Here is a 9,789-nt window from a genome sequence, read left to right on the forward strand (position 1 = left end):
TGTATTTCTGAAGATCACTTTAGTGTGTTCAGTTAATCATTTCAGTCATAACATGAAGGTAAAATTTCCTGTTCACAGACAGGTGTAAAGAATATAATGTAATTGACAGGCTTTTCCTCCTGTCAGCACTGCTTACATCTTGGGACTAAGTATGTTGCATTGTTATTCTCTCCAAGTGCTTAAATAGAAAGGTAGGTTATCTTTCAGCCTAGAAAATGAAGAGTCGAGGCACCAAGTGAACTGTACACAAGAGATGATGCTCAGAAGCATGGTATTAATCAGGTGAACTAATGACTTGCCCACTGCCAGCTGCAGTGCCACCTTCCTTTGGTCTTGCGGGTGCTGCAGATCAGTAAAGCCCCGCAGCTCTGGGGGAGGGGGGGGCAGGGGTCCAGCTCCAGCACGTGGGCTGGCTGAGGAGCAGAGCCAGGGTGAGCTCTGGTGCACTGCGTTCTCAAGGGTTATGGAAAACGAGCAGAGAGAGCGTGTAAAGTTGTATGGATAAAAATACTAACTGAAACATGGTCTGATGTACCTTCAAAAGCCATCTTGGGTCACAGGTATGTATCAGGCTGTGTTGGGGGGGGGGAATGGGACAATTATTAATTATCTGACTACTTTTCTAGGGCTTTGCTTTTATAACACGGAAACACTGCTGCTTGTCTAGGGCAGCGTGAAAGACCTGGAAACCTGCAACAGGAGTGCAATTTCTTTAGAGGAGGAATAAGTCAGAAGAGCTGGGCAAAGAGTCAGTGTCCCCCAGAGTTTTTCTGCTTGTGGTGGTGTCGTGTGTGTGTCCCAGCTTTTTTCCCTTTCTTTTCCAAAATGTTGGGAAGAGGCTTCTGAGCAAAGCCACCTGCAGAGTGAAGCATACGTGAGCAGCCTTGAGGGAAGAGTGAGGCAGATGACACGATGCACCACAGTGTGGATTTGAGACTCAAATGAATAAGTAAGCCAGGATAGTGTTCTTATCTTACATCTTTTTTTCTTTTTTCTCTTCAGCATCCAGTTATTAATTCTGCCTGTCCTCAAACATCGCCTGGGCCTCTGCTAGAACACCATCTGGATCAGCTAGTTCAATCTAAATAAAAAGAATACAAATCAGTTATGCAGTGTAATTGAAGAAGCTTAAGGTTTTATAGATCTTGATTACTTGAGCATTAACAGAGACTCTCCCATGTATCAGTACTTCAGTTTATATTGCAGCCTTTCAATTACTGTTAGAAAAATTGCTACGGTTCCCTAATTTTATTAGCATGTAGAACATCACTTCATCTCCTTGAAATAGTTCTGTGTGGAGTGGAATCATTCTCCTTTACCGAAACACATTCTTAAGACAAAACTGGATTTGATTTGTAGCTTGGTGCATCTCGCCTCTGGTTTTAAAAGGTAATTGCAGTCACCTGAGTGAGCATCAAAGGTCACATGAAAGCAAGAGTCTGGAGTCATAACCTGCTTCCAGCTCAATGCACGTTCTTGAGAGAGAAGTGCTAAAGGTCTGCCAGGAACTTGCAGTCTCTGACCTGCTTTGTGTTCTGCTGCTTTCAGGGGGTGGGTGTGTGCATGTGGTGCTCCTCCAGGCAGATGATGTCCGGTCTTTTTCTCATTTATTTTGTTACGCTTTCTGAAGTCTTGGCTTCAATAATTGTAACAGCAGATGTCCCAAGTTCTCTGTGTTGTGCAGTTATGTTCAAAGTCTGCCTTGGTGCAACCCCATCATCTACAATAACTGGCTTCCTTCAAAGCTTGTGGCAATCACGCTTTCTGTCCTGTGCATGCCCACCCTTTGTTCCTTCTACCTGCTAATGAGGACACACAGTGATGCTTCCATGCAGAAGCTCAGATCCTCACCATTAACCTCTTGCAGGTGAAAGCTGACTATTTAGTCTTATCTTTGGTTTTGGCAGTTCCTAACATTCGCCCTACATGTACTTTTCTCTAGCAACTGCTTGCAACACTAATTTGACAAAAGGTTTATGAAAGATCCAGAGTCAATTTTTTCTCCTTTTAACTGTTACTTCCTTCATATTCTGAGATCAATAAATCTCTTCCAACAGAAAGCGCAATAACAGCAGTGAAAGTTGATGCTTTCTTTTGCTCATAGCACAGAAGAAAATTGGGTCGTAACTGGGTCTTCAGGGAGCTAAATAAACTAAGGCTTGAACATTCTGCCTTAGTGAAAAATGACAATTCATCCCAAGCTGTTGGGCTGGGTGGTTGAGGAGGCTGTTCTTGGGTAACCTTTGAATATTTTTAGCTACCGAAGTGCTGCTCCTTTCACTTTTTTTGTAAAAAAAGAGATTGTTTTTCCCTGGTGAGTATTTGGTGTTTATTATTCTGCACTGCCGCGGGTGTGCCTCATACTTGCAGGATTAGCTGCCTTGTCAAAAATGTCTGTGCTGAGGGCCCTTGCTATAGAAACCAGATCTGAAGAAATAAGGGAAGTGAAGATACAACAGCTGTGAGCTTCGGTAGGCTGCATGTGCCCAGTATCATTTACAACAGCCTTGTCCCTGGAGCAGCGGAGGAAGGCAGGCAGCCTTACCTGCCACGTGCTGTTCCCTGTGTTCCTGGAGCAGAGCTGTGTGCTGTGGTTCTGCAGCGTCTCCAGTGTGGTTCTGCTTGGCTCTAAGCAAAGAGCAGCTTCCCCACCCATATCCTGCAGAAACCGTCCCTTGGAAGTGCGATGCCTTTGTGTTGCATGCGTGTGGCATGCGGACTGAGGTGACTCCAGCTGAGACCAAGCTTTTGACCAGTTGTGTCACTGGGAGCTGTGGCTGTTCCCTGTTGACCCCTATCCCCCTCCAAGGGCACAGAGCAAGGGACAGGCTCTCCTATCCTCCGGGTCCCACACCGAAGTGATGTGCAAGGAGCTGGCAGCTGCCAGGCCAATGGCCCAGCATGTCTGTGTGCCACCGAGTCTGGGAGGGGGGCAAGGACTGACTTTTCCTCTGCAGCCTGTGTCATTCTGAAGGGAAAAGCAGAGCAGAGGATGTTGGCTCTCGTAGCCACCTGTTTGTCCACCTTGGGGCGAGGTGGGAAGCTACACGCACCACTCCACCCACAGGGCTGCTGGACACGGCTGAGCCCCTGACTGGGGGTGTCCGGGTGAAGGAAATGGCTGTTAGCCCTCTGCTGCTCAGGCTCCAGTAAGGTCTGGTCAGCTTCAGCAGTTTGGCTTGGTGAAATCATTTGGTTTTGACGCAAATCCCACTATTGTCTTTACCTCTATTGTCCCCATTTCCTTTGTGCTGCTTCAGGTCTCTAAGCAGCTCTGGTGCATGAGAATTGCGTTTTTTCAGATGTAGCCATTAGGAGGTTCCGGCAGTGGCTGGACGGGCCATTTGTCCCTATGGGGCTGTTTAGGACACTGCTGGCCAAAAGACTGAGCACACACCCTGTAAGCCAGGAACCCCATGGGGCTAATCACTTGAAGAGTGAAATGCTGCTTGGAGAGCTGACCTGAGCACAGATTAATGCAAACATCACTAGCAAAACCAAAATTTCCAAACAATTACCTTTGGGATTGGATACTGAGTAGGGGCAGGAGCTTCGTCTCTGCCAAAGTCAATCAGAATTCCACATTTAGGTATATCTGCTGCCCAGACACCTTCAAACAACTGTCCCTTATCCAGGTAGAAGAATTTCCCTGGGCCGTGCTTCTTTCCATCTTTCCAACCTCCTTCATACCGATTTTCATTTGCTGCAATTAAATACATGAACAGACCGTGAAATTTGCACCATTTCATTAAAAGACTACAAACAAAACCAATCAACACAGTAAACTGACAGAAGAGGAAATCACCTGTTTGGCTCCTCTTGGTAATTTCAAGGGGGCTGTGGCACAGTGTGTTGTTTTACTTTTGTGGTGCTTCGTTTGCTGTTCTGCAGAGGGAGAAAAGGCTGTGGAAGGAGCCCCTGCTTGCCCACTTGCAACAAAAACTGCATTCACCTGCTTTGTTCTCACAGCAATACTCATTTTTTGCTGATCTGCAGAGTGATTGAGCTCAGGGTAAGGAGCTAGTCACTGAGTCTCTTTACAATATGAAAAATTACAGGACACAAGTTTCAGATTTATCACTGCAACAAATCACACAAATCTTTGGCTTGAAGAGGTTTGCTTGTCTGGGCAAGGAACAGCAGCACTGACTGTTGTCCAGTCAAAATAGTCTTTATTTTAGATAATACTCAGGGTTATGTTTTTCCTCAATGAATTACAGGGCAAGAATTGCTGTGAGTGTCTGAACAGTTCAGGCAATCAGTTACAGACTGTTTTTCCAGCTGTACTGCGTCTGTCAAGTTGAGAGAGATTTTTGGGGGATTTGCTGCTCTCCCGGAATCCATCCATCCCCAAAAGGGAAAGCAGAGCTGCAAGGGGAAGAGAGCAGCCTCATCCAGGGATGCTAGCTGAGAAGTGGAGTCATACCCACAGTGATGATGGGGCTGGCATACATCCAGGCCACCCTGCTGTCACCAGGACAGTTCTCTGCTGTCCTCTTTTCCTACATAGAGTGTTTCTAAGCCAAAAGCTATGGGGATTTCTGACCAAGTTAGTTAGCGGAAATACTTCTGTGTCTCAGCCAAACTCTGCCATTCTTCGTGGCAAGAGGTGGCCAAAATACCAGATCACCCTGCATGGTGCCACAGAGGTAGCCGGGGGCTGCCAGAACACCATAAGGGAAGAGGAAAAAAACAAAAATGCTTCTAGAGAGTGTGGCTGTCAGACTTTTCAGGCAGGGTCTGGTTTACAGGTTGGAGCTGTGGTGGTGGTGATCAGCTTGCATCTGGCAGCGTGCTTATCTGTGACACCAACCTGCCCTACCCACTGCTGGGACCGGTTGGGCTTCTGCTCTCCAGCCATCAACAACTCAGAAACCACCAAAATCATAGACCCTGCACTGTGGAGCCCAGCTGCTCCCATCCCCTCTCCTCCCAGAGCATCTGAGAGGCTGCATTGGTCGCCGCTGACATCTCTGCAGACATGTAATGCTCTGGTTTAAAAGCCATTTCGGCAATGGGCTGTAGCAGAGGTGGCAAATCAGTGTGGTGCTCCCGGCCAAGCTCGCCCTTGCCGGGCACACTGCCACTACAAGCAATTTAATCTTGAGCTGCAGCTCATCGTGACCTCCACCAAAGAACTCCTTTTCTTTCACCATTGCAAAGCTGCCGGCACGTGGGCACACTTCCAGCGGCTGAGCTGAGTACATTAAGCTTGTGGGTATAAAATAATTGCTCTGGCTAATTTTAACCAAAAGGAATCCAGCTCATAGTCGGATGCAAACTATGCTGGAGGCAACTGGGCTCTGAAATGGTGCATCAGCCACAGCTCAGCCCACAAGGGCTCTTAGTTTATAACTAACGGTGACTTTGACAGGAGCAAAGCAGGTCAGTGGAAGGAGTTACCCCCGGAAGTGGGTGCTGATTTTATCTGGATGAGCCATCAGTTGAAAGTGACTTTGGTCAGAGTGAGTGCAGTTGTGCATATGATGTGCAGTGAAGGTCGTGCTCATTCCTCCCAGCTGCTTTGCTTAGCTAATTACTAGCCTTGAGATCACTTTCAAGCAAAAAAATAGAATAGATTAATAATAATATGGAGATAGTATTTCTTCAAATGTTCCTGGAATGCAGTGCCTTGTGTTGCAAAGGACTGGGATTCTTGGCTTCAGAGAAAAATGTGTTAAATTCCAAGCAAAATAAGGAGAAAAAAATTTCCAAATTTCTATTTTTATGCTGAGATTGCCCCCAACATTCCCAATCCATGATGTATTTGGTGTTATTTCTGGGAAGGGACCGTGTACTAATGAAACCCCTGTGTTCACTCAACTTGAGCCAGTGTCGGAAGTAAGGGAGAGGATAGAGTGAACTTTGAAAGAAAACTTTTTTTCCTGTGCTGGAATTGGTATGCAGCAGTTAGAAAGTATGTCTGGCAAAGTGCCTGGCTTGAAAAGAGAGATCTGCTCTTCTCTGACCCAACAGTATATTATCTCTAACCCTAACCATCCCAGTCATTTAAATGTAAATCACAGCAAAAATAAGCTTTCATGCGTGTGGGCTTGAGCAGCGTGGCGCTGGCCTTTGCAACAGCCTGTGCTGCCTCCAGCTCCAAACAAGGAGGGGAGGGACAACACGAAGCAGCTGCAACCCTGGTGGCAAGGCTTCAGCAGAAGACGCAATGCAGCATCCAGAAGTTTGGATGGCAGAGACATCAGAGAGCAGGACAACACCTAGTATGTTGAAGGGGGCGGGCAGACACCTGGAGTGAGGGCGGTCGGTACTTACGCAGCCGCAGCATCCCCTGCCCACCAGGCTGGTCCGCCAGCCACTGTCCCTCGTAGATGGACCCGTCCCAGTAATACATCCGTCCCCAGCCGCTCCGCAGCCCGCCACTCCACTCGCCTTCGTAGTGCTCACCAATGCGGTAAAAAGTCACCCCATAGCCCTGAATGGCAGCACAGAGACGGCCGGTTAGGAGCCTTTGTATTGAAAGGGGTTGGTCTTCAATTTTGGGACATTACGTTCTTGACACCTACTCCTTTGTTTATTACTTTCAAGCATGGCTGCTGGCAGCCCAGCTCAGTGGCTGTTCGTGTGTTGAAGGAAACAAGAAGTAGTGGTATGGGATTTTTTTTTTTTTGGCAAATTGTTTTATTCCCACGATAAAACCCTGGTTTTATATCTCCATGTGTTATTATTGGCATGATTGCTGCTAATATTTAGCCAAAAGCAAGTTTTACTAGTATATAAACCTGCCTGGGGATAGGCAGCTTTAAAAAGACAAGTGTCTCAACATGGGGATTTCATGCCTTCTAACCCTGATGATGCTTCCTACAGCACAGTGTGTCCCAGGCCAGATAACTCCATCCCTTGTCCCTGGACAGAACAAAAGTCTGTAAGTGATGCTAACCATGGAAACGGCTTTGCCTTCTCCTCCATCCATACCCCCAAAGAGGTAAGGTCCTGAGCAGCCCCTTGCCTTGCTTCCTTCCTCCTTCACAAGAAAATAAAGCCAGCCCTGAAGGCCACCTGTGGTGAGACCGGCAGGCACAGGCAAGGATGCCACACATGTCCCTCCGCAGCTGGGCACCAGGCCAGGCTCCTGAGACAGCAGGCATCACCCCGGCGGGGCAGGTGAGCTCTGATGTTGAACTCTCTCCACTCTTTGTTTTCCCTCCTCAGGCTGCCACTGGCAGGTTTGGTTGGTGAACTTCTGAATTAAGACTGCTGGGTGTGTGCAAGCCAGGGACCCCAGGAGGTATTTGTCTTATGTGTATGTTTGCCATTAAGAGAAGTCCAGAGGTATCCCCTATACTGGGGAGCGATACCAGTAAGAAATATTTACATATTACTAATGAGTTTTCCCATAGGAATAAAGTATTTATTTATCTCTGAACTAAAAATAAAATCAGTTCTGGAAAGAACTGATTTTTCTGAGATTAGTTTTATTAAACTGCATGGATGTAAAGGGGAGGCTTTTGTAGAATTAAAAAAAAATTATATTTGGGTGTCATTATAAATCTTTCACCAAAGCTCAGTCACTCAAAGTATATCCTCAAAGAACAGGAGGGGAAGCTGCCTCCAAGAGACTGGAGCCACAGAGCTGCACACCAGTTAGAAGCGTAAGAGGCTATTAATTTAATTTAAGAGCATAACAAAGGCAAACACAAGGTTTCCATTGGCAGATCAGAAAATGTTCCTACAAGGATTTTGCACATACGATTGCAGTCATTTTTACCAGATGACTTCCTCATTATGTTCCCTTTAGAAAAACCAGTGATTTATGTGACAGGCTTAATTTCCAAAAGAACTCAAGTTATTTGTCTAATATGCTGTAAAACTCCCAGAAGGTACACTTTACTGCAGTGCTTGTAGTACAGGTTCCTCCAACTGCTTCAAGGATAAAGAGGAATGAAGGAGATGGGTGGGAAGGATTAAGACATAGGATACGAAACCTCTCACCCTGCTTGGCTGAGCTGCAGGTGAGTCTGAGCAGTGACCACTGCTCTGCAGCAGCTGGTAGGAGATTGAGGCTGTAGCCTGGTCACCAGCGGATAGATGGAATGAGTCCCTCTCTGGTGGGGAGACAGCAGGTGACGGCATGTTCTCGGCCACATTTGTCTTTTTATCAATAACAGATTTTTACTCTTGAAGTTTCCTGGGCTTTCTGCAGGTTCAGACTAAGATTTAAAGAGAACCCAAGGCTGGAGGGAAGTCTGCTCCTTTAGCTACTGCCTGGGGTCACACTGCTGCTTCCCTATTGCTGACTGTGGGACACAGTGCAACTCCTGCAGCACCTGATGTGGCAAAGTGCGTAATGCCAGGAGCAGCAAGGTTGGAGAGGGCAAAGGGAGAGGGCTTAAATACCAGAGCTTTTGCTCTTACTTTCATTTCCTTGTTCCACCTATTCATTTCCCAAAAACCCTTCAATTCAGCCCCAGTAGTGAAAAAAACAGTATTTTAAGTGATCTTTTTGTACATGTGCATCCAACTCTTTCCCACATTTTGGGGCACACTGCCTCACCACTAGCACACGTAGGAAATCTCACTTACACATTTTTGGTCGTTTTTCCACCAGCCTGTGTAAACCTTCTTGTATTCCTTGGTTACAGGGTCAGGAATGCTGTATGAGCCATAACCATCCCGCTTCCCAAACTTCCAGTCACCACTATAAATGGCTCCAGTGTGTTTCCATACCTGGGTGCCTTTACCTGTTCAACAAGCAAGAGGAACAATGGGGAGACCATCGTGGTAATTAGAAGGGTTTACGCGGCTGCCTTCCTGCAGCTCCATCCCTGGCAAGGTGATGCTCTCTGCACCAAGGTAGGTTTATGTCTTGGATTCAGTTTAGTTTCCTAACTCGGAACTATCATTAATCTTGATCAGGGGCTTTCTGTGTGGCCTTTGCTGAATGCACTGAAATCTTTCCAAACCTCAGTTTGCTGCTTGTAAACAAGCCTGTCCTGCTCTGGCTGCTCAGGGCTCCATCAGGGTCTCCTTCCCCTGCTCTGTTTCCTGCAGCACCCACCACAGCTTGAGGATAAATTAATATTCCTGAAGCCGAGTCAGGAGCCAAGAGAGCTCCAGGGACTGTGCAGCCAGAGCACATGCCGGTGCATGGAGCTGACTGCAGCTGGCTGTGTTTGCAGAGGATTTTTAAACATCTATAATCTAGGTATTTTGGGTAATTGTCCCTGAGTGTGTGCAGCAGCTCTTCCAGTTACCTACTAGAAATATTTCTGAGTACATTTTTGCATGACATTTCAAAGACAGATACACACACACACACATATATATAGTCATACATGAATAAATAGTCTTCCAGGAGCATATACAACCACTGACCACTCCCCACCCCTAGGAACTTTTGTAAAGGCATCTAAATGGGTACATTTTCTCAAAATGATCTCTCTTACCATGTTTCAAGTTGTTCAGCCATTCTCCGGTATACTGATCCCCATTTACGGCATAGACTGTGTGTCTTAATCCACATTTCTGTGCTTTCCTGTCCCATTCATGCCAGAGAGGCTCTGTAGCCCTTGGGTATTTCACAATGGGCATATTGTTTGTGGCTGGAGGTGAAAACAAATGATTGTCAGCAATAAATCAGAGAGAAATTACTAAGGCAGGTGTGGGCAGAGCAGTCTATTCGTGAGCTATGTTTTAATATGTACCCGAGTCAGTAATTGATCTGGCTTGGCAGGGGTAAAATAGAGATATAACTAACAGAAGACAGCTAAAAATACTGAAGTACAAACCAGCACTACCTGAAATCAGGCTCACAGCACAACCTGG

General features: G+C 46.5%; 1 protein-coding gene across 1 annotated transcript; it reads right to left on the bottom strand.

Moving 5' to 3' along the window:
- Nucleotides 1-66: 66 nt before the first annotated feature.
- On the bottom strand, nucleotides 67-9,555 carry MORN3 (MORN repeat containing 3). Its single transcript, XM_056350006.1, has 5 exons — nucleotides 9,411-9,555; nucleotides 8,548-8,705; nucleotides 6,280-6,439; nucleotides 3,519-3,703; nucleotides 67-1,081 (listed from the first exon to the last, which is right to left on the bottom strand). The coding sequence occupies exons 1-5, from the start codon at nucleotides 9,553-9,555 to the stop codon at nucleotides 1,013-1,015; spliced, it is 717 nt and encodes a 238-aa protein (XP_056205981.1). The 3' UTR covers nucleotides 67-1,012.
- Between the last annotated feature and the right edge of the window lie 234 nt (nucleotides 9,556-9,789).

The sequence above is a fragment of the Falco biarmicus genome, chromosome 1 (assembly GCF_023638135.1).
Source record: "Falco biarmicus isolate bFalBia1 chromosome 1, bFalBia1.pri, whole genome shotgun sequence".
NCBI classification, from domain to species: Eukaryota; Metazoa; Chordata; class Aves; order Falconiformes; family Falconidae; genus Falco; species Falco biarmicus.

Bases quoted from the DNA above. Each gene is read 5' to 3' on its own strand.
- MORN3 (XM_056350006.1), bottom strand. From the start codon at position 9,555: ATGCCCATTGTGAAATACCCAAGGGCTACAGAGCCTCTCTGGCATGAA. The intron at 6,440-8,547 runs GTAAGTGAGATT...GCTGCCATTCAG, and splicing joins GGAAAAACGACCAAAAATGT to GGCTATGGGGTGACTTTTTA. The intron at 3,704-6,279 runs GTAAGTACCGAC...ATTTAATTGCAG, and splicing joins GCAGGGGATGCTGCGGCTGC to CAAATGAAAATCGGTATGAA.